This window comes from Lytechinus pictus, chromosome 2 (genome assembly GCF_037042905.1).
Source record: "Lytechinus pictus isolate F3 Inbred chromosome 2, Lp3.0, whole genome shotgun sequence".
NCBI lineage: Eukaryota > Metazoa > Echinodermata > Echinoidea > Temnopleuroida > Toxopneustidae > Lytechinus > Lytechinus pictus.
In genome coordinates this window covers 33,188,795-33,214,879 of record NC_087246.1, presented here as the reverse complement: position 1 = coordinate 33,214,879, position 26,085 = coordinate 33,188,795, and the positions used below count along the sequence as shown (strand labels likewise).

At 36.9% G+C, this 26,085-nt stretch overlaps 2 protein-coding genes across 2 annotated transcripts in view; one reads left to right on the top strand and one right to left on the bottom strand.

The window, feature by feature from the left end:
- Positions 1–1,571: 1,571 nt before the first annotated feature.
- LOC129254375 (uncharacterized) lies at positions 1,572–18,287 on the top strand. The gene is made up of 5 exons (XM_054892835.2): positions 1,572–3,381; positions 6,421–6,585; positions 7,201–7,386; positions 12,896–12,964; positions 13,425–18,287. Exons 1-5 carry the CDS (start codon positions 3,152–3,154, stop codon positions 14,254–14,256), a joined length of 1,482 nt encoding a protein of 493 aa, XP_054748810.2. The 5' UTR covers positions 1,572–3,151; the 3' UTR covers positions 14,257–18,287.
- A 548-nt stretch (positions 18,288–18,835) lies between these two features.
- The window catches only part of LOC129254376 (centromere protein J-like), a 33,291-nt gene continuing 26,041 nt past the window's right edge, over positions 18,836–26,085 (bottom strand). Inside the window, exons 13-14 of the mRNA XM_064095606.1 lie at positions 25,362–25,557; positions 18,836–23,568 (exon numbers count right to left, since the gene is read on the bottom strand). Coding sequence (XP_063951676.1) covers positions 23,440–23,568; positions 25,362–25,557 — 325 coding nt within the window. The 3' untranslated portion in view covers positions 18,836–23,439. The remainder of the gene's footprint in view (positions 23,569–25,361; positions 25,558–26,085) is intronic.

Sequence of the window (26,085 nt, the reverse complement as noted above, 5' to 3'; positions counted from 1 at the left end):
AAAGGCGTTAAAAGATGGGAGTTGCTGCTACCCTGTTTGGCGTTCAACAATTAAAGGGATAGAGCCTCGTCGATCTGGCGCTGCACAGCGGCTGCCGGCCCACGATCAGTTGGGCAAAACAAATTTTCGGAGTATTTCATTTCTGATGTCTATTTCCGAACGATAAAATATGGATTTTCATGCATTTTTTTTATTTTTTTTAAAAGAAAAATCATTGGCATGGTCGCTCCCTGCCGCCCCAAGCAGTATGGAACCTCCCCTGCTTCAATTCCATCTGCTCAAAATAATTGTTTTCGTTGGCGTTAGCCTAATTTTTAATCGAATCCGATACTACAATTAGTAAAAAATGACGAATAAAATTAATTGGCACGAGTTCGCAAAATTTAGATGCAAAGTAGTAAAGTGACAAGTATATTATTGCATTCCAGATAGATAGAACCCGGAGATAGGGGGAACAACTACAAATTATGGGAATGGAAGAGAGAAAATATTGGCCAATAAGAGGGAGAGAGAGAGGGGGGGGGGTGGAGGGAGAGTTGCTGATCAAAGGAAAGATGCAACCATAACAATTCCCTGATCCAACTAAGATGATCGTCTGTCGAATGATTTTATTTTATTCACGTCTATTAAAGTACAAATCAGAAATATCAGGCTCTGAATATCGTCCTATAGGCCTACTGGAACTTAAGGTCCCGGCTTATAAGGCCCCATGCAGGCCGTTTATCCTATAATTCAACAGTAATAATATTTTAGTTTATTCCTCCATTTGACTTGTTGATCTGGGCCATTGCCTGTATGTAACCTACCATCAAAGTGATATACGATGCTGAACATCCAATTAAGATTTCCATGGCAATTACCAACTGGGTCGCAAAAATTACCATGATAGTGAATTATTAATCAAGGTGACCCTGGAATAACTGAGTCCTATATTCTCTCCTATTAACATATTGACAGGTGGCGAAGTACAACTTATACAAAATGTATGAAATGTAATATAAACACCCCCGGTTGGATATGATTGGACCACGTTATAAGGTCACTTATTTTAGGTCGTGATTTGATAATGTTAATTCATGGAGCTATCTGTGTTAATAGCTCCATGGTTAATTATTTCAAATTAAACATATTAATGATGTTTCAAAGTGATGACGATGCCTATAGGTCACAGACTCGACTACATGGATCAGATAAATGTTTCATTCCAAAAAAATGCCGACAGCTTCTCAGATGATCGATGAACGTGGCTTTTCGTGTTGTTTTCCTTTTTCATTTTGTGGCCTTTCAAGTTTGGCCAAGGTTGATCTTTGGTTGGAAAAATCAATACACCACCCTGTCCCAGATATCGATTTTTATGTACCGCTTAGATGTTTTTTGAATGGCACCCCGGAACGACGCACATTCCCAAACCTGAATTAATCAGCAAATCTTCAAGATAATTCATTATTCAATAAGGTCCCAAATGACTTCATTGTTTAGTTTGACACTCTTTGTGATGTCCCCTTTGAAAGTAGCACGAAGGCTTCATCGCTCCTTAAGAAAAGCAGGCACTTTTTGTGAATATTGTTGACGGAATTCATCGAAGCGAAAGATGAAAAGGCCACGTACTTCTACGTTGATGTTTGATTATTGAAAATAGCCCCGAGAATAGTCAATGCTTAGGCCTCACAATGCTTGGATTGAAGTGGACGTCATCATAAATTTTGTAGCACATGTTATAATCTAACTTTCTGTCACTGAATCTGATGTTCAAAATAAAGAACTTAAGTAAATATTATTCTTCCTTTGTGATGTTCATGATGGAACTAAGGCAGGTGCATGATCTTTTTATTATATTGGATTCGACTGTAATTGATTTGAACCTCAAGGGCATCAAGGCTGTTTTGATTGATACACCTTTATGACCTTACATTCCGGAATGTTCCTCAGAAGCTTGATGATGTTACAAGAATTGTTTGGGTGAAATGTTTCTTGTTGATTCCACACCCGATTTGGAATCAAGCCATGCACAATTATTCGAGCAACCAAGGGACTTACGGTTAATCGGCTCTGTTCCTGTATGATGATTATGTCTCAGGGAACTTATTGGTTTCCATGAAGGATATTGCTCTAACCAGGGAGGCCGGTAGAGGAGATCTGTATCATCATTTTAATGCATTTGTGTACTTGACAAGGAACGATAAATTCTAAAGACATCTGATAGCGAACGTTTCTTCTAAGATTTTAATCTCAGTGATCGACTGAGAGCTTTATATGCACTATAACTGAAGAGAGGAAGGGCTCCGCTCCAGCTTTTGTGATGAATTTCAAATCACAGCCCAAATAAAAACTATTCATTACATTGGCTTCCCTCACTCTGTGAAAAGGTCGCGAGCGAACATATCGAACTGCGGAGCGGCGTGCACCAAACTTTGTGTGGCGCCAGTTAGCAACTACACAAAATCGGTCACTCTCTGAATGCTGGTCGTCTGCTTGTCAAGGCGGTGTGTTTGGCTGACATGTATACGAGCAGGTACATGGCAGTCTCGTAAAAGCAATCAATCTGTGTTCATAGAGAGAAACTAAAGCATTGTTAACTATTACTATATACACCAACCACGACGCATGCAGTAAATGGGTAAAGCATGATTATTGTGTAAACAGACACTAATTAGGAGATGGTTTGGAGGTTTTCGCCGACAGCATATGCGGGATGACTTCTAATTAAGTACACTATTATAATAGGTGAGGCATTAAAAGCAAAAAGATGCATTACCTGTCTGTTTGATTTTTCTCGTCATGGAATATGATAACAACTTTCTCAGAAGATTAAGGCCTACAATACAAGGATTCAACTTTCGTTCCCTATCTTGGATTTCATTTCTACGGATTCTCGACAATCAAGGCCGAGGTATCTCCTGGACTGTATGTTTTTAAAAACCCAAATTTCCATTTTGTTCTTGGAATACAATACCCAATTGGAATATGTTCAATCTGAGCCTGATATATCTAAACATGTATTGACAGTGATTGTGGTATCAAAATGTAAATTGTGTGTTATTACTAGATATACAATGAGCGAGGATGCAGTGTATTTTACATCCATGATGGGGTTGTCGTCAAAGGTGCCATCATCGTCTTCGATATCAACGCATTGATCGAACTCACAACCATGCCCCTGGTCGGGAAGACTGTCTATCGATGCTTCAAGAGCTGCTCCTTCGTTCCTTACTTCGATTCCGACCCTCTGGATCAGCTCAAAGACCACTGCATATGTGAACAACATCATCTACCAACTCATCAACCACCGACATCCTCCTCGTCGTCGCCTTCAAAGCGACCGCCAACATCGAAAAGGCCAATGAGGGGGAGATCGGGAGGAAACAAGCTCAAAGGAGCAAGGTTTGTATCTATAACTTCTCTCATTAAAAGAAAAAAACTGAACTACCAGCATGTATGGAGTACATTATGGTCAGTCGAATTCATTTTTTATGAATCATAGTAGAAGATAAGAAATACTTATTTTGAAGAGTTAAAACTTAACCGGTCGATCATATTTTTGGAAGAACAGAGCCATTCTACCAACGGCTCTGAATAAGGCGATCCATTTATATCTCTTTAAGTGTTTATAATATATATATCATGATATGAATATTCGTATTTATTTTTAATATTTCTACAATTATGTATTTTGTTTTTTAGTTTCATACGGTGAATAAAATCAAACCAAACCAAACTCAGTCACCCAAGGTGAACATCATTGTTATTGTTAATGTATTTCTCATTTTTTGTTGCCTAATTATGGAATCTTAATGACTGGTATGGACGAACTACCACAAGGAAAAATATATAGGGGGCCTACTGGAACGGAGACTTGTGCACTCAATGCTAAAAATACCAAACCAATAGCCTGATGTACATCAAGTTTGTACAATTTTTTAAAATTGCCAATAGATTCGGTCTGTTATGGTTTGGATAATATTAAAACGCGAAGCAAAATTAACATTCGATGTTAATAAAAAAAAAAAAAAAAAAAATTACCTGAGAAGATAAAGCATCACACTCATATCAAATCTCCCCGTTATTTCAATTGCTCGGAAGTGATGTAACGTCAGGGGGGAAGAAGGGGGGGGGGGGGGTGGGCCGGAGTGAATATCGAATTCACTACTCATGCAAGGCGAGGTGCCGTGGCCGATTGGTCTAAGGCGCCCGAATGCACCATGAAAGTCCGGGGTTCGATTCCCAACACGACCCTTGACCAAGACAATTTTATCTACATTGCTCTTTTATCTTGCATCAAATGAATGAAATTGCTTCATGCATTATTGAGACCAACGTGTGCACGTGTTAAGAAAGGGTGGATGTGTTTTCTTTCAGAATAAATGGCCAAATCTTTCACACTGGTTACTTTTTGTCCCTTACAAAATTATTATTCTCTGAAAAGGACGAGTAATTTTCACTCTTTTCCTAACAAATTTACACATTCCAAGGAATATCACTTTGTCTCAGAGAATATTCGGACAGACTATCATTAATGGTCCTGATGGGCCCGCTGGTGGGTGTTTCATAAAGTTGTTCGTAAAGTTACGCACGACTTTACGCACGACTGGTGATCATTTCTTGTGCTATGTGATATCCCCGTATGATTGATTTGATCTAAGAATGTGTTCCAGTCGTGCGTATATAACTTTACGAACAGCTTTATGAAACACCTAGCACCAGTTATCTAAATCGTGATAAATTTCAATCACTAGTGACTCACTTTATCGATTTGTTTAAGAAAGCAATAACTATTTTAAGCATCGATCGGGCATTAATTTTACAATGGTATATTTTAAGAATACAATTTTTGTTATTCCTCGTTATCTACAACCTTTTGTTTCATGCCAAAGGTATATAAAACTGCAATCGATAATTGGTTCACTCCCATCGAATTGCTTTATACTGGGTGTCAGATCAATACGGTCACGTGTCACATTCTCTTTGTTTCATCTTTAATGAACCTGACTTGAATTCAATTTGATTATTGATTTTCCGAAAACATGCACTCGATTCATATTCCCCTTTCTATTTAATTTGGGCATTGATGGGGATTTGTTTTTGAGTTTGCAGCCAGCAACGGTGAGAAGCGTCGGAAAATGTTGATCCCACAAGTAATTTGGAATGATAATGATTTTTTTTAGACATTATTAAACACAATCATAAAGCAACAATTAAACGTCTGGTTTGAACGGGAAGAAAAAAAATCGAATGCGTCACCGCGTCACGACGTTTCATAAAGACAGAAGAAAATCTAATGTTATAGTCACATTAGTGAACCCGAGTCATGGGGCCCGTCTTACAAAGAGTTACAGTAATGATCCAATCAATCGTAACTCTATGGAAATCCATCAGTGTCATAATTTTTTCTACAGGAAATTTGCAAAATGTCCTTTGTAAACAAATGCAAACACACCAAATTGTCAAGAAATTAATAAATTTATGGATATACATTCATATCTAGATTTTTTTTCATTAAACATGCATTTTATATTGACTTTGCTGGCTTTCCATATAGTTTCGAATTGATTGGATCAATCGCAACTCTTTGTAAGACGGGCCCTGATAAACTCAAACTACGGAAAGCCAGCTTGAAAATATTTTCTAAATATATATTCATACATTCTTCTCTTTGCTTACAGAGGACATTTGGCAAATTTCCTATAGAAAAAAAGACATTGATGGATTTCCATAGAGTTGCCGTTGATTGGATCAATCTTGCAAAGAGTTACGATTGATCTGATCAACCACAACTATGGAAAGCCAACAACGCCAACATCTAAAATTCGTGTTTATTCAAAATATTTTCTAGATGATGATGTAGGCTATATTCATACCTTCATCGTTGTCTTGACAATGCCAGTGAGCCCCTCTTTGTATGGTTACAAAGGAAGTTGTGCAAATTTCCTGGAGGAAAAACCATTGCGTTGATGGATTTCCATTATAGTTGATGTTGATTAGATCAATTACAACCCTTTGTAAGACGGGACCCAGATGAACTAAATCTAGTAGGCTCTGTTATTTCCACACCATTCATGCCATTGGTTTACATGGAGTCTTGGTATGGCTGCATGGAGCGTTTACTTGGGACATCAAACTTTAAGATTGTGCTTGTAGACCCATCCAAGATCAGATGGAGTCAATGATTTTTTAAATGTGATTTTCTATGTGCATTTGGATTCTGTTTCACTGCAATCTAAATTGAAATGAATTAACTTGAATCTAAACTATATCCCGGTCCGCGCGGGCCTTGTGGTTCCAAAGTTCGGGAAATTAGTCACCGATCTACCACATTTTCGCGCCACTTTGTTTAATTTGTCCATGTTAACAATGACAATAAAGAAAATAACATTCCCCTGAAAAGCAATACGAGGTACACATAATTCATTTATTGTTTATCAGGTTAGCGTCAATCGCCAGCCTACTCGACATCGGTTTCAACGAATGGTCTCCTCACGACCACGGCACCTCGAAGAAGCAGAACGGTCGGACGACGACCAGGGGTGCGACCAGGAGAAAGTCAGATCGCAATGCCCCTAACATCCAGGGAGATTCGTCCACAGACTGGTGCGTAGATTTTCGCTCCTTGCAAAATTGATTTTATTCTGAAGAAATCTTTGTTCAGGGGGTTAACATGGCTGGCTATATTGTCATTGGTTGGTTTCCTCAGGCACGAATGGGGGGGGGGGGGGGGCACCCTTTAAAATGTGTAAATATAATGGTGGACCCCATAGAATGCCTTCATTTCACACCACGTTAACATTGTACTGGTCAAGCTTTTCAGGAGACGAGACGAAATATCCTTCATTTTAGAAGACTTTTTTTTGTGGGGGGGGGGGGGGGGGGCTTGTCTATTTTTGTTGACAATTTCGCACTCTGTAAATGACCGTCTTTCGATCCGCGCCTGTTCACCCGATTGTTGTAAAAGTTTGAGTGTTTTAAGTATCTTTTGCAAACGGACCAATAATGGAAGTCCTCTGTGAGACTATCGTGTAATTTGCTAGTAATGTGCAACTTGATTCTGTGGCGGAAGTACTGCCCCCCCAAAAAAAAAATAAAAAAAGGAAGAAAGAAAGAAAAAAATTGAGGGTATATAGTGTTGTGCACAAATTTATACTCATTATCGATAGTCTTCCTTACAATAATGTTAACAATATAATTCGGATTATATTATCACTACAGCAACAAGCAATATCAGAAGGAATGTCAACCATTCCGTTTCTACGAGGATACCGGCCGATATATGGCGGAATATCGGGCAAGGCATGTCCAGAGACTGGTTGGGTTTGACGGAAGCAGCGACCTGGAAGATCTTACATTCGGAGATAACATTCCAGATCCTTACGTCTTCAAAACGGCACCGTTTAAGTGAGTGAAATAAAACACACTTTTTAAAATGCAATTACCAATTATAACTTCCTTCACTTTATCAGTGCATGTGGTCTTATTTCTGCATATCTGATGAGGAAACCTGAAACTTTATATACGATTGTTATGTGACTCGGTTTTGAAATGAAATGTTAGAACACATTATAGGAATATTTCTAATCTGGATTTTTTGAAGCGTCAGACGTCGAATACTCTCTTGACAATCCTAAAAATCAATTCATAGTGACCTCCTAGCACTCGTAATGTAGTCTTAAAAAATGATAGGCCAATAATACCTGAACATGACTTCAGGTCATTTGACAGTGTACAATGTAAGAACTGTGGTGTTGAAACTGACACCGGTTGGTTTTAATAAAATGTAAATCATTTTCAAGGAGGAGATTATTTTGTTGAAGTTGACAATTACAGAGCAATTCGGAGTATCAAATAGACTTTGTGGTTAAGGAGTTGCCATTTTTATTAAAATCTTCGACAGAAGGAGACATTAAACATCCAAAACTTTAGCTAGAAGGCAAGTTTTGTGTGCTCCACATGGAAAATTAATTTAAATAAGATTGGATAAAATAATAGGGGGAGGGGTTGGGGGTCAGTTTGCACTCTTTGTTATGCAACAAACCCTGATACAATAAATTGCAATCGAATAAGTCAAAATCAGCCTCTTTAGAAGCGGTATAATCATGATATCACTATTTTCTGCAACTTTAGATTTATAGACATGATTGCACTCGTGCACTAGAAGGATCCAGAAAAAACTTTTAGACGCAAACAATATTTTTTAACAGTAAAGGGTGAGATATTGCACCGAAATGGGTGTTGCAATCGTTGAGTGCACCCCTATTTTCGATTTCCATATTGTAAACATATCAAACGAATACCACAATTATCACTTAAAATATCATCATGCGAAAGTAATATTCATATGGATGTAATATGATTTGCGTTTGTTTATTTTAAGGTTTTGTGTAAAGGCGCTATGTTTGCATTTCAAAGAGAGTATCTAATGCGACGGCTTCAATAAACCAACCTTCTTAAGATTTGCATTTCCGCTAAAGGTTTCAACTTTAACCCTTCATTCCACTCAAGATGCACTTTCTATTCTTCATCAAACACACTTTTCAAAGGAAATAATCTCTTTTGCCTTGCCGTGCCCTGCACTTGGTGGGATTCTTAGCCCACTATATAACCCATATACTCGATAAGATATTCTTCATTCGAAAAACTTACAAAGAAAAAGTATTATCCCAGCAAAAAGTAACGTACATTCGTTTTGTATGTGTGTGTGTGTGTGCGTGTGTGTATGTGAGAGAGGGTGTGCGCGGGTGAGTGTGAGTGTGTGTGTGTGGGGGGGGGGGGGGGTCCGCAATTGCATGGAAATAATAGTAATAAATCATACCAAATTGATAAGAATTGATTCAAGTTCTGAATTTAATATTTTACATCTTCAATGTTACTGATGACACGTTTAAAACTAAAACTTCCCGGAAACAAGAAATGGGTGGGTGCCCAAGGGGTGCTTATTGTGATATTTTTTGGGGGGTATGGTAACCCCCTCTACTTTCAGCTCAGCCCAGCCTTTTTAACACCATACTGTGCTCCCTGGAAAGTACACGCACGAAATGGGATATTTTCAAATAAGGAAGGGCCATTTCTGTCCGACTGAGAGTATAAATATGGCCATTTTAAAGTGAAACGGTATATTTTTTTACAAACTCAAATCATAAACTTCCAGCCATTCTCTCTCCCTCACAACCTGGTGCTATGTGTACAGACGAGAGTGAGTTGGCAATTAGAAAGGATGCGACAGCCGCTCTGATCAAACACAAGTCTGACACTTCGCTCACCTTTATTCTCATTTTCCATTAATAGTTTCTTGTTCAAACGCAAAGCATCCCATAAACAAATCACGATCGATTTCATTGTTTGTTCTCCTTCAAAATAGCTTCTCACTGTTGGTATAATGTCAAAGTAGCCACTGAGGGGCACACAACAAATATTTTACATTACAGCTAGCTTGAGTTGGACGATATTTTGAGGGGGCTAAATGTTTGTTCCATAATTTTTTGCAGCATTTTTTGTGTCACATTGTAATGTAGCATAATTATACATAGAGAGACATTTTACATCTATACGCCTATGTTTGAGTGCCGTTTGAGGAAAATATATTTTTGTTGTAAATCCATTGGCAATTTAACTATACAAGATAATGAAAGAGACAAAACTTAGATCAGGAAAATGTAATTAAACGAAATTAAATTTAGTCTAAATGAGGAGAAAACTCTTACCCGAGAAGTGAAAGGTGGTGGGAGTGTCATTGTGCGAGTCAGCAACCCTTGGCAAGAGGGAAATACTGACTGAAATAAATGAAGAGGAGTATGATTCAGAAATTTGATAGATTGGAATTCATAATACAATTCAATATTTCCCCTAATAAATTTATAAGAAATGGAATTCAAAAGGTTCTTCTGCATGAGTGATGTTAAAAAATCGCATCAACAAAACTATAACCGATCGAATAACGCGATATATTTGATTAATCTGGGCCACGTCTTACAAAGAGTTACGATTGATCCAATCAATCTCAACTGTTGGAAATCGCATCCATTCCATAACTTTTTTTACAGGAAATTTGCACAATCTCCTGAGTAAACAAAGAGAATCACACTGAATTTTCAAGAGAATGATGAATGTATGAATATACATCATGTCTAGAAAATATTTTGTACAAATTTGCATGTTAGATGTTGACGTTGCTGGCTGTCGGTGGTTGATCGGATCAATCGCAACTCTTTGTAAGACGGTTGTCTCGAGTCGGTTTTGCTGATGGCATTATTAGTATACATTATTGTTGACCTCTTAACCCTTTGAAACACGATGCAATCATTCATGACATAGAAATAAATGCATGACTCGAGGATAGTTTGCTCTTAATCCGATACTTCCAACACGTTGAAACCGGTTGAATTCTTCACGGAGACCCGTGCTACTCACGAACCGTAATTTTCGGCCTCGATCTGCGAACAGCATCCAGGCGACATCACCATGACAACATTAACCGGTTTAATAATGACGTGTTGAATGTTGGCTTTGCCCAGAACCACCAGTTCGATTTTTCATTTGTTCTCGACTTGCAAATACATTTATATATAGCATCGTAGTACTCTTTTAAAACCTTGTATCATGTGTCCACTATTATAGATGAGTGTCGGCGGGAATATTGAACAGGTTGAGGGTCTACCCGGAAGGTTACGATGAAATCACCTGCCCGAATATCCGACATTGAATGAACGAGTAGTGTATATTGATTGATTAACTTCATATTGGCTATGAGTTATTCATATCTTTGTGAGCCATGATTGTCTAAATAGCTAGAGAAAATATCGTATTCTATTTATACATGCGAGGATCATCGAAAATGACATTCACGAAAATTTCGTTTTGATATCTGCGTTCTTTACAAATCCATTAACAACACGTTTAGTGATGATACTTAACTAAAATGACGTAAATAGCATCTATAGCACTGTAGTATATCTACAAGTATATTATTAATTCGTAGGCCCTTTGACAAATTATAAATAGATCCGTTTTATCCACCGATTCTATTCTCAGCTGCATTCGTGCGATACATTTGTTGATTTTTTTTTATATAATGTAATGATGTATATTAAACAGGCACTATTTTTGTGACAGACTAAATTTGATGCTTATTTTATTATATGCATCCTTAGAAAGGATTTAAAAATTATCGGTTATGCAACTTTGTCCACTTTTCAAATACAACAATAGAATATTTCATTATGTGACCATATTCTCTCACTTTTTTTAATTGTGTTCAATTTCGAGTTTAGCCTATATGTTTAACGTGGATACCAAGAACTTCTAAATGGGAATATGTTCACTTTTACAAATGTAAAATGACTTGTCGGACAAAGACGTTGTACTAAACACATATGAACTATGATTCTCTGTCTATCAAGTTTTATATCCAACATTTCCTCAAGGAAAGTTATCAGATGTGACAAAATGTAGGACGAATGCAACGTTTTGATCAAGAAGTCTTGATAACAAAAGACTTTCCGCCGCTTTAACATGATTAGGGTATTTTAACAATACTTCGCTGACGCTTTCTCTAACAGAGAATCTTTTGTCAAGAGCCCTTCGGAACAAAGCAGCCTTTGTCGAAAATCGGTGAATCAATTAAAACGTCAGTGTCGTCATGGACTCTGGACAAACGACATCTCATTTGCCTTTTTTATTGTCCAGTCCGAAGCTTAAGACGATGTGCTGTCCCGTTCCACCAACTTTCGACAATGACCTCTAATCTTTCCACTGTGATTTGACGGGCATTTTCAATAGATTCTGAACGTTCCAGAAAGCGCCTGCGAAGTGGATGCAATAATACGCTGTTAAAGCCCCCATCACACTTATTCCGAATCAAGCAGAATTGGCCTGAATGAAAGGACTATTGTTTGACCACCAGTTGGTCATTTAAATCTACTTCGAACACCGTTCGAAAATATCCCTCGAATGTTTTGAACATGACCAAAACCTTCGGGACGGCCAAAAGAAATGACAAAAATATTTCGAATGCACTCAGAATGCAGTCAGGATATTTAGAATGCCCCTAGAATGTACAAGAACGTAGCACGAATTATCAATCTGACTCCATTGCGGTTCATTTTGACTAGTGTATGATGATACACGTGGCCAATTTACTGAATTTCAACTCCAGTTTGGTGAATTCATAAGTTCCTCCCAAAAATGTCTAGATTTTTTGAATATTTTTTTCTTTCCAGCTTCTGCTTGATTCCTGCTGATTCCGAATAAGTGTGATGGGGGCTTAAAACATGAATACGCTAAAACATGAAAGGGGTACTCTACGATACCGGACAGTCCTGTTTCCCAAACGGTTTTGTATCAAGAATAACAATACAATGTTGTCACTTATTGAGATAACATCCCCGATAATAATTATCCACTGCATAATTATATGACCTCCTATAGGAGGACAGCCCCCTTTTTAATCCCGAGTTGTCTGAAACAGCTTGTGACTTGAAGTGATCGAAAATGTCTTTAAACGACCAGGGCCCCCGTCTTAAAAAGGTTTGCGATTGATCCGATTAATCACAACTATGGATTGCCAGCAACGTCAACATATAAAATGCATGTTTCTTTAAAAAAAATTCAAGATATGATACTTATAAATTCATCGATTTCTTGATAATTTGGTGTGTTTTCCTTTGTTTTCAAAGGACATTTTGAAATTTCCTGTAGAAAGTTATGACACTGTTGGATTTCCATAGAGTTACGATTGATTGGATCAATCGTATCTCTTTGTAAGACGGGGCCCTGAAATGGCATGAAAATGGTCTTTATGGGATTCCCTTCTGCAGATTTTCAGCACAATATATGCTATGATAATTATATCCCCAATACAATATATATGCTATAATAGTAATAACAAAATTTTGAAATTTGTTTGTTTCAGGAGAGCTTTTGAGGTCATTCAGAGTGCAATAGTGGCTGAACGAAAACAAACTTCGAATGGCCAAAATGGGTAAGGAGATGACCTTAATATTTATTATTAATCTATGTTTCAAATACTTTGCAATTTTCATTCCCCCTTATTCTATTTTGGACTGCGGGGATGCCGGAAGGTGCTGAAAAGGGACATAGTTGCCAGTTGTTTGTATAGCGCAGGTTTTGTGGATTGATTTATCTGGCAGCATTGCTCATACATTAAAATATAACATTTTTTAAAGAAGAAAAAAAAGAAAATCGGCACAAACGTAAAACTAAACCTCTAACCTAAACCATATCCTTAATCCTAAACCTTACACTATGCTGAACCACAAAGTAATTCGGTACCTTTGCCCCGACTTTATGTTTAACGAAATTCAAGTCAGAAGAAATGTTGTCGCATCGTCGTCAGTTTTCAAAAATCGAGAGCTTGTTCATGTTCTTACTAACTAATCAGTATACCAATTTAATTTCCATAACCCTTTTTTTTGTATTAGGTCTCGGTCCAGTCATGTGTGTCCTAACCTAAGCCCAACCACCAACGAACGTCAGCAATGGCGTCCGTCTGAAGTCAAACACCTTCCAGGTCTGACCACGCAGCCTATCTTCGCGACTAACGTCGATTCCGTGTGCGCTGGAATGAGACATGTCGGGCAAGACGTCTTTAAACCTTCACCGCTGCCGAAGAAACGCCGACCCGACAACTCGACAGCGAGTAGCAAACGATCGCTGGTTTCCCGCCAAAACAAGTTAGACGACAAAGCAGTTGTAAGTGACAAACTTGAGACAGCGCTTGGTCAAAGCCGTTTGGCCATGCGTGATCGTCTAGGAATCAACGACGAACATTCTAACCCGTCTCGCCAATCATCGTCATCGTCAACGTCAACGCGCAGCCCTGATGATCTCTCAACCAAAACAAGCACGTTATCGACGAGCACGTCGTCAACGACGAAATCGAAGGCGGACTGGATGGCGATGTCGGTGGATCAAGCAGAAGCCACGCGGACGATGCTGCTCTTTTTGCAAAAGGCAAGAGGGGATGTTGACAGGTCGCGCGAGAAACGGACTCGTCGAACGTTGCCGAACGGAAGTGACGGGACATCGACTAGGGACAAGCAAAGATTCACAGCTATGCTTTGCAGAGAGGGTGAGAAGAAGAGACTTCAGTCAACTGAAATAGCAGGTGAACCATCACCACCGGTCGCTGGGCAACTGAAGAATGGACGATTGAAGATGAAGGTGTTTCGACCAAGCGGGACAGGAGATATCAAGCTTGAAGAGGCTTTGAAGGCGGGAAGACTACATGTGACTGTCGGACTAGAAACGTGAACTCTCAGAAGTACCCGCCATTTTGACATGGCGCATGTCTGCTGGTGATAATATTGAAGAAAAAGAAAGATGTCCAATCTAAGACAGGAGTCTTATGTGATTGAGGCAGAGTGAATCAGTTTCGAGGCCAAATTTCAGAGATTGAAGTAATAAAGTGAGGTACACTTTATGAGAGAAGATGGTTTTGTGAGGAAGTGGATCGAAGATATAAAGGATGCATGATACCGGAAGCGTTTGAGCAGAATGTAAATACTATTCTGATGAAACAGAGAAGCACGTTCTGTCATGCTGAATTTGAAAAGAAATTGAGATGGGAAAGGTTAGAAAAAATAAATGGTACGATAATCATACCTTTTATTTAGTCACCCAATTATGTTTCGCGCTAGCTTATAGATCTCAGCCATCGGGAATGTTACCAGGATCGGTTGTTTATACGAGCTGTCGAGTGTAACATAGCTATATTTAGATATTACTTAGACTTTATTCCCGGATATATTAATCTAATTTGTAGGTTGGTGAATAGATCCGAGGCATAATTTTGTAGTTCTTATATGAAATGCTCGGTCATTTTGCTCTTCAGTGTCTATCTTACAATAGTCTGTTGATCAGCATGATTATATTTGCTAATGAGTATCTGTGTACACTGGTATGCTTATTATGAATCAACCAGGGGACCGACGGTTTATATTGTCTTGGCAAGGATTATGAAGGGCACATAGAACTAGTTTAGACCCCAAATCCTCTGTTTGGAATACCAGTAGCAGTTCTCTAACAAAGCAATCATGCCTCATTGGATATTTTTCAATCAATTATCAACTTTTGTATGAATTGTAATGTGATGCACGAAAAAGAATAATACCGGTATTAACATACCAGTCACCAATATTTGGTTGCAATCTGTGATATACACAATATTCGATATGATTGATACTAATTTAGGCAAAGCAATGTTTGGACCCCGGTTTGGACAAGGACAACTTCATAACTTTATGGGCTTAAAGTCCAGAGAGGTGAAGTTTGAGAGGCCACACAGTTTAGTTCAAAATTATATACATATAAAAATCAAAGTCACTTTCTTTCTGATATATTAAGCATTTTGAGAACTGAATAATGGTATTCGTTTTTTTAGCTCATCCGTCCGAAGGGCCAGATGAGCTTATGCCGTGGCGTGGCGTCCGTCCATAGTTTCTAAATGCTTCTTCTTCGCCATTTCAAGTCCAATTTCAATTCGGTTTGCTTTGTATGATAGCACTAGCTTGGGGATTCAAAACTTCAACACAGAATTTTGAAACTCATTAAATGTGCTAATTTATGTACATTTTTCAAAATTCACAAAAAATGCTTCTTTATTTGTTGACCGATTTTGATTTTTTTTTGCTTCCTATGGTAGAGCTTCATGAGGTTCACCAAACTTCTAAACAGAATTTTGAAATTTCGACTAGAAATTTTTTATGCTAATTTATGCGTATTTTTGAAAATTCACATGAAATGCTTCTTCTTTCATTGTTGACCGATTTTGATATTTTTTTCTTCCATCTGGTAGGTTCACCAAACTTCCATACAGAATTTTGAAATTTTGAGTTGAAAATTATTTATGCTAATTTATGCAAAATTTATCCATAAATCACAAAAAATGCTTCTTCTTTATTTGTTGACCGATTTTGATTTGTTTTCTTGTATCTGGTAGAGCTGCATGAGGTTCACCAAACTTGTACACAGAATTTTGACTAGAAAATTATTTATGCTAATTTATGCAAAATTTATTCATAAATCACAAAAAGATGCTTCTTCTATGTCATTTCTTCATCAATTGCAATTCTGTTTCCTCAATTTATGTCACCAATATAATTCACTAGTGTCAACTGGGCTGAAATTAAAAATTGTGTTAAATGTTGTTGCAAGATGCAGAATGAGCTCCACATCATAGATGTGCTAGTTTATATGCAAAGTGCTTTGGGCATTCTCCTCTTGAATAGTGGTATATAAAGGCCAAAATTATGTAAGTATATGTACATGTGTATGTATACTCTAGGAATCAGATAAAACATGGGAAACATCGATGTACGCAGTTTGACCCGTGTCTTAACAATGTTTACATATCTATTGGTATGAATTCTTAATAGGCGGAATATCAGCGCTAAAATGTGTCATTTTGAAAGAAAATTAGTTCTCATTGGGCTATCCAAATTTTGCTGCGCAATGCATGGCATATTTATTGGTATTTATATGATTAATAGTGGTTTTAATATGACACTTTTATTGTTATTTGTGGTATTCTACAATAATTCTTCAAGTCGTTTAATGCTCTACTCGTTAATACTTCGTCCACAAATGTAATGTTTAGATAGGTACAGCTTCACAAATTTATGAGCTTAAAGTCTGAATATACCAAGACCATCAGAGATATAAACAAAAAATCACCTTGCACTGAGGAAGGGACCACACACAAAATAAGTGAATAAAATAGATATGACGTATAGAATAAAATATAAAGGAAGGTTAAGATAAGTGAGTCTTTTAATACAAACTATCATACAATTTCGAGTCAAGCTGACTAGCTAATGACTGGTGATATAGTTCAAGTCAATCTACTTAGTAATAATGTAAAATGCAGAATTGTTTAAAGCAGAATTCTACTTGGTCTTGATGAGAAAATAAGATCAAGTTAGTTTACGAGTCAGCTAATTACATTGATCTTTGTGTGCAATAATTCAATATGAACATTCCTTTTCTACTTATTTGCTACTTCAATTAATCTCTTGTTACATTATTTTCATACATTTTCACATGTTAGGGTGAATTTTATGCTCGTTGAATTTTTATCAAAAAATACTGTGTAACACTACAAAAATAGAAATTGCTTGCATAAAATCTGTATAGAAATTTAATATGTTTAGCAATGAGTTATACCATGGCCTAAGTTAAACCAGACCTCAGAATATGGGCTAATATGTTTATAGATTTGGCTGATCGATGTCTTCGGAAGACATTATTTGAGTACTAGTAAATTTAAAGTGGACTTTATTTGTGTGAAAGCAAACTTCTCACGTTTCTTCTTTCTTGAGAGCTAGTTATTAAATGCAATGTCTTTCACCAATTATTCAAATTTTGCATTATTTTGCAACATGTTTGTATTTTAATTTGTAAACATATTTTCAGCATTACTCCTATGTGTTTACAAAGTATTATTACCTCCTATTATAAAAGCCTCTTTATTTACTATGTTTGTACTTTACCCATAATGCAATTGTTTCCTGCAGATGGAATGGTGCATGTTGAAGAAAAATATGTATGTAAGACAGATCACATATACCAGTTCATAAGACATCTAACCTACAAAATTGTTCCATTTGATACATAACATATAGAATAATGAATCCATGTTTTACTATTGATTTAATAAAAAATATGTATTGCTATTGATTTATTAAGAAACCATGTATTATACCCAGTTGTTGTGTGTCCGGACAATCGATTTTAAACAGCCATTTGAAAAAGTAAACAAGCTAATTTTCATCAATTTTTAGTGCAAAGTCTTAGGCAATATTACAGAGAACAAAACTGAAAAAAAGTTACAACTACTGAATTCATATTTTTTGTGCAATCCAAAGACATGAAAAAGAAGGTTTCAAAATTTCAAAGTGTCCGGACACCCGCCCCCAAATCCTACCACTGAGTTAATATGAAACTATGTATTACTTTTGATTTCATGTGAAACTGTATAACTTTTGGTTTCATATGAAACTATTTATCGCTACATTGATTTCACATGAAATTATGTATTACTTTTGATTTCATATGAAATTATTGATTATATTTGATATCATATGTGATAAACTATGTATTATTTTTTATTTCATATGAAAATATGTGTTACTAGTGATTTCAATGACAATATACTGCACCCACTTTGAACAGTACTGGCTCCATACCAGCTCAAAACTTTCCTCAGCTTTGATAACGACCATCAAGTCAATTCAATGTTAGTCCTGAAAATGACAATTAAAATAATAACAGGATTCATGCCCAGATTAATAGGTCTTGACTAATATGGAATTTGCAAAAAAGATGTCAAATAAGAAACAAGTAGAGTGAAAGAGTGGGGATGGAGGTTGCATTGAATCAGGAAGAGAGAAAGGAGGGGATAAGGGTTATTGCTATCAGTGTGAGGTATATTTAAAACTCCCCTTTCCTGGGGGCAGAACTAGAATTAAACCTTTGATTACTGATTTTGGCAAAGTTGCTTTAGCTACACATATCATTGACCACACAAGGGAAAATAGTAGATACACTATTTTCAGGTATGTGTAAATATATGGCACCCCCATCCATGGAGACAAAATTGGGATACCATTTCATGAAAGTTGTCCCTGTTGACAAGTTGTCGTTACCCAACAGTGAGCATAGTTTCAGTGAGACATCTTTGTTTCTCATCTAATGAAAACAAAGGAAAGTTCTCAGATGAAAAAACTTGTGAAATGACTAATGCTGATGAAACGGCTTCTAGATTTGAACTCTGGATAAGGTTGCCTTATTTGTATCTATTCTCGACCACACAAGGAAACGTCTTAAAGATGTATTTTTCTTTTCTATCAAAGTATTTATTCATAGCTGCATGTCCACATAAGGCACAAATTATTTTGATAAATGCTATCTTTAATATATATATACATATTCACATAAATATATAGTTGAGTGCACCTTTTAATCAATCTTATATTCAGGCGTCTTCTATTAATTTTAATGATTTCAGTGCATGTATTACCTTCCATAATTACTATATAATTTGAACAAATTATTAAATATATTTTAGATTAAGGTAAATGTGTTTGCCTGATACATTTCAATCACTTACAAATTTGGAATACATTCAAGCAACTTCTTCAACATGAATTAAAAAGCTTATGACTTTTCTGATGCATATATTGTCCAGCTTTAATTTACCACTGAGATAACGGTAAAAGCGGGTCATTATTTTGCTAAATTACTAATTTATGATTAACTAAACACCTTGTCTGGGCAGAGAGGACATTCCAAGATAAACTCGGTTACAACTACTAGATTAAATATCATCAATCAACATAAGTATAATTGAATTAAATATCAGGTCTCCAAATTCAATTTGTCTTTAATAAATTCAATAGCATGCTTAATCTTTGAACGTTTTGTAGAAGTATTGCTTTAAGAAGCAATTTTGACCACACTTTATTGATAATGGTGCAGTAAACTTTCATAAACATTAGAAAAGTAAAAACCTCACAAAAATATGTAATTGCTCTCAATAACTGGCCCACATATGATTAGGGACCTGTATCACATTACAAAAATTATAGTTGATAAACTTGTATGACTGCTCCACAAATTTCCAATTGGATTTGATTAATTGGATATAAGAGAATGGAATATGGGGGGGGGGGGGGCGGGGTTATCATGGGCACAACACTCCTAATGATCAACTCACATTTTGGTTAAAAGAAACTTATGAGGTATCTTTTATAGGATACTCCAGTAGCATGTGTGAAAAAAACGTGATCAACTGGCTACTCCTACATGTATATGATCACATTGTCGAAACAATTCATAAATAAAAAATGCACAGGTTTAAGTTTGCGATGTTAGTGGCGATGCAGGTATCTACAATGTTTTTGCAAAATAACCAAGCAGGTTCTTGTGATTCTTTCACAATTATAAAAATTGTGGAGCGTTGTGGCACAGTGGATTAGTCTCTGGACTTTAAAACAGAGGGTCGTGGGTTCAAATCCCAGCCATAACACTGTTTCCTTCAGCAAGGAATTCATCCACAGTGTGCTGCACTCGACCCAGGTAAGGTAAATGGGTACCGATAGGTATTAATTCCTTAAAATGCGTGTGCGCTGTAAGTAATTACAGCTACCAAGCTAAAGCCGGGGTTATCATATCCAAGTCCTTGGAAGCACATGGAGACGTTATAACACAATGTGATATGCGCTATACAAGAACTGCTTATTATTATTATTAAAGGGCCCAGCCACTGACAAATCATGAGGAAATTGATTCAATACGAAATTGCAAAAGGCCAATTGACATGCATAATATAATCCATCCGTCATGGGCGCACGTCAGACTAATGCGATAAAAGTTCGGACAGCACAAATTTGACCGAACTCGTGATGGTTATTTACTTCGGATCATCGCATTTCCAGTTTCCAACAATCCCAATTCCTAGACTCATAGCAGGTCTCTTGATTGCTAAACCAAAATAAATAATCTCTGCGAAGTTAATACATGTTTCAAAGTGAAAACACACAGATTACTTCTGGTTGGTTAGTCTACTAACTATTGCTCTCCAAAAGACCTCCAGACATGCCGGCGTCTATTAAATAACACCCCCAGGCATGCAGCTAAGTGAAAGACTTGAATCCCTTCTCTGTTCTGAGATAAGCCTTGATTTCCCCATGATTTGTCAATGAAAGGTCGCTTTAAGTCCTCGAGTGAATAGCATTGCCACTAACATCATCTTTGTATATTTTTATAATATGAAGCAGTTCATGCTATACTATCTTTTGAAACAAATGAACTGACATGGTTTGAGTAACTCATAATGGTCTTAAACCCTTTATATGATTGGAGTAACACCCCTTTTGCACTAAACAAACAAATTAAGATCACAATGTGTTTGTACAATTCTTGATACAAATACAATTTCACCTTGCAAATTTGCCAAAGCTTCACATAAATTCTACAGTGTGTAAAAAAAACATCGCTTCCACAACACAATCATCAAAATTACCTAATGCAAGAAATTACTTATCTCCTTCATTCACATTTAATCTATAAAAGTTGCATAGGTCATGCTCAGAAAATTTCTACAAAAGTCATTCAGCTATGAAAAAGCTCATGTAAAGAGAGGTAGGCTAAATGTGTACTTCATTACTTCAGAAATTGGTACTGTCTTCTGCAAAAGGCATATTCAAATGAATTCAGTATAACTACAGTTGAGTAAAATAATCCTTGCATTCCATTCGGTGGATTCACTATACGGTGCGCCATCTATAGGTTGCAGCGAACAGGCCAGAATTCGCAATGCCTCATGAGGAAAAGTTGACATCTGGTGCATGCACTAATAATAAAGTGCATGCATGCATGCGTTTATTCAGCGCTGGCTGATGCGGCTCAAACGGATATGCTATTTACTACTAGGGTCCATGAGGTGGGAGAGAAATTTGCGCGAGTATTTCTGTTTAAGGTGCTCAGCCGAGCAAGGAGTTTCACTCATTTGTGCATGCTCGAGGCAGCATATATCCAGCTAACATACCCGATTCTATGCCGCCAGAAGGAGTTCGTAAGAACCCTTGCGTTATTTTAGTTGCTTCGCTTAAATATACGGCTGGTACCAAGCCTAACTTGTTAAATTGACAGCAAATCTCGGCTCGACATTTAGCGTGTCCAATGTCTAGTTTTGATTCTATTATATATTGTTTTGCTCTAGCATTTTAGTCATTCATGCGTTTTTACTCCGATGAGTGCATGTCGAACAGCTTCAGTATGTCCATTTTTAAGGCTATTTTACGATTTGCGTTACCAAACACTTATTTATGCATATTTCTGTGCGAAATTTAAACCGTTTTTTGGTGAACTCTTGCCATGTTTTCATTTTTGAAGCATCACAGTCACATAACAGTAAACTAGCACTGCGCTGCCTGCACCTACGTGTGATGTAGACTGCGACAATTGGCCTGTTTGCTACAACCGATAGATGGTGCACCATATTGTGAATCCACCCAATGCCAGGAGTTTTCTTATCTAGATTTTCAATAAAGAGCTTTACATATGCGATGCAACTTTTGTGTCTCATTTAATTGCTAGTACAGCTGCTCTAAATCCTTCAAGCGTCTACTCATATCTCACAATGGTTCTGGGCCAATTTATCATCCTCTAAAAATCTATGAAGCATTCCTCTGAGATGCACATGCTGGATGATTTCTACCTCATGACAATACTGCGAAGTGTAATACATGCGCCTTTAGAAGTGCAGACAAACAACAGTGTTCTCCTGCACACCAGAATTTTATGGCTCTGCTATACAAAATGGTATCTTTAAAAAATCTAAAGGAGTTTGTAAACACGATGTGATATAAAGAGGAGAATGTAATTCATACTACCAAGCAGCATAGCCAATCTAAAGCTGACTTTTTTCTCATCTTGGAATGACTGGTACTTGTCATGTCATTTTAAGAGAAAGTCAATTGATGAAGAATTCAAGTCAGGCTAGCAGTAGGCCTACCATCAGTGGGAAAGTAAAATCAGTATCTCAAAAATATTCATTGGGAGAGGCAAAAGTGAAAGCTTTTACCAAATTACCAACTACCTTCTGAGAAAAGCCAAGAAGTAGTTTTAAAACACCATGTTAGAAATATTACAATTACTGCTGTTTACTGGAAATGAATAATTCAAAATAATAAGAAAACCTATCAGAAACACAATTTTTGTCTGATGATTTGAAACAAAACGATAATGTCCTCATTAGAAGGCAGGCAGGCAAGCAGTTTATTTTTGCCTCACACATCTAGCAAAATCAAGCACACAATTCATAATTAAACATCATGCAAACGCACAAATTAAAAACATCATCAGTTAAAGAATACAAATTCCGATAGTGAAAATCAGATATTTTTTTACATGAAGTTACAAATATGGCAAGAAACTTAAAATGAAACTGACACAAAATGTATGACTGGCAATGGAAATACAAATATACTGACCATGAGAAGAAATATATGACAGTACATATGATGTGTAAGAGCAAGGATGTAAAAGACCACCAGCAAACATCCAAATAGTTCAGTTCATTAAGAAAAAACAACAACTGCCCTTTCATCAGGAATCCTAATCTCTCCCTTTTCAATTTCTCTATAGAAAAAAAAATGATGGTGTCCAAGAATGGTTCTGTGAATTCTTGCCATGAATACCTTTTACACAGGGAGGAGAGCCTGTTGGAATTATTCTGTTCACTTTCGTTTGCGCCCAAGGCTCGGCTAACACAAAGTACAAAATTAACATTGCTTGTCAAGTCAAAATCTAAAGACTGGGGTCACTTCTGATTCGCACTTACAGACGCTCTTCAAAACGTAAAAAGTGGTATATTAAAGGCAAATAATACTGTAGAGTCTACCCCGATATGATTTGACATGGATACCTGATACCTCATCCCTTTCTGTCAACGACAATGTTTCCAGTCTTATCCTTGATCCTGATCCTACCGCTAGAGTACCTGGTCTCTTGCCGACCATCGGGGAAGACTGTCTTCACCGTGCCATCAGGATATTCTCTTCTCTGTGAGAGGAAAAAACAGAGAAGCTACTGTCACGAATCCAAAAACAATTCTAACTGGGGGCTGTATAATAATGATGATGATGATGATGATGATGATGATGATGATGATGATGATGATGATGATGATGATGATGATGATGATGATGATGATGATGATGATGATGATGATGATGATGATGATGATGATGATGATGATGATGATGATGATGATGATGATGATGATGATGATGATGATGATGATGATGATGATGATGATGATGATGATGATGATGATGATAATAATAATAATAAGAAAAATAATAATAATAATAGTAGTAGTAATAATAATAATAATAATAACAATAATAATACCAATAATAAAAATAATAATATATATACTTTGTATAGCGCAGAAACTATGTGCATATATTCTACTGCGCTGTAATTAAGAGCTTATGAAATGCTTGAAAACATATTTAGAAATCTGTTTGTTAGTATGACTTTATGAAGAACAGAAACATATTCTTTCGGAGCTCAATCAGATTCATTCTAATTAATATTACAGAGCTGGGCACAACCTGAACAACAACATTTCAATATCACAAAAGCTAAAAATCAGTATTTTGGTGTGGAAATAAGTATTTTCAAAGAAATACCATAGACCACACAAAAACTGGAACTTTAGAAATCAGTATTTTGCATGAAACCATCAGTATTCTTCTCATATTTTTCAGTACTGAATACGGAAAATCCATACTACTTGGCAGCTCTGCTGTTAGAGGTCAATTAACTTGGCGTATGAAATGTTAATAGCGTGAGAACATATACCAGTCATCTGTAAAGTCACGCGCGACTTAACAAACAGCTTTATGAAACAGCCTACAAGTCTACTTGATATTTGAAAAAGCAACTCCTTAATACCAATAAGCAACACCAAATAATGTTCAACAATTTTTTGCATCAAATGAGCTTCCATGCATGCAATCCATAAGTTTGAATGGTTGATACAATTTTGGTGCTAAAGACCAATTCATAACCAATTATGAAATATTCAGGAATGCCACATACAATTTATATTTGATAGAATAGAAAACCTTCTAAGACAGATCGCTTTGTTTTCATTTGGTGTACTAGCATATGGTCTAATTCTCACATCATCTCTTAAACCCACTTGATCTACAAATATTTATTTGGTCTCATTGCCACTTGGTCTAAACATCACTTAGTCTAATACTCACTTGGTCTAACAGTAATTAAGTCTAATGCCCAGATGGTCTGATTTCCACTCCATCTGTTCTTTCATATTAGTACTTTGTCATATGAAAATTTGGTTCATAAAAAGTTCATCTGTAGAAGTGGTACTAAACCAAGAGGATATTAGCCAGAACGGGTATAACCTAACTGCAAACTAAACAATACGGTAAATGGTCTAAGTGGGTTAGATGATCTTCGTAGGTTTGCATGGTGGAGTTTATAACATGGAGAAGGTTTACGGTTCACCATGTGTAATATAAAGAAGGGAAAGGAAATACAGGCAGAAAAATTGGAATGGAAAGACGAGAAAGGATGCAAAAGAGGAAATTAGAGGTATTCTTTTCTTGAAAGTGAGTGAAATCCTGAAAAGGACTGTAAACCAGATGAGATGAGCTGAAAATGGCTTGAGTAGTGATGGTTTGAGTAGTAGCACTAAGTGGGTTAGTAGACTAACTGGTCGTAGTCGGACTTCGATTAGACCATCTGGGATGAGACCAAATGGAAAGTAGACAAAGTGGGTTAAGACCAAGTGGAAATTTACCATTAGAAGTCTGACCTACCTTGTACTGGTCGGTGTGGATCTCCCGTTGACCGTTGGGGAATTCCATGACGCGCCGGCCGTTGGGGTCCACTCTCAGGACGGTGCCGTCCGCAAACACACTCTCCTCTCCGCCGTTCGGGAAGAGATACTTGATGGTTTGGTCTGGGAAGGTGATCTCCTTCGTGCCGTCAGGGTAGTGCTTCTCGGTTTGATTACTGTGTGATATAAAGGCAAGATACAGTCAAACCTGCTTTAGCAACCACCTGTACAGAAGGACCACCTGGCTATGAAGACAAACGGGGCCCGTTCCATAAAACCTTTGCCCTAAAAACTCTGGCAACTCTGGCAAATTTTTTGCCTGAGTTTTCTAAAGTTTAATTTTCAATGGCATAATTTTGTTTGCCAGAGTTTTTCATGGCAAAAGTTTTATGCAATGGGTCCCTGGTAGGTGTTTCATAAAGCTGTTCATGAGTTATGAATGACTTTATGCACAATTGGAGATGCCTTCTTGTGCAACATGTAATTGAATGAGAAACTGATTATAGCACCCAAGAAGGTATCACCAGTCGTTTGTAAAATCATTCATAGCTTACTAAGAGCTTTATGAACACCCCACAGGTTTGGTTTCCCTCGAGTACTATTCTAATTTCAAGATGGATAACAGGGGTCTGTCCATAAAGACCACCTACTTGTAAAGACTGCTTCTCATATCTCCCATTTGTGGTCTTTATATCAATGTGCAA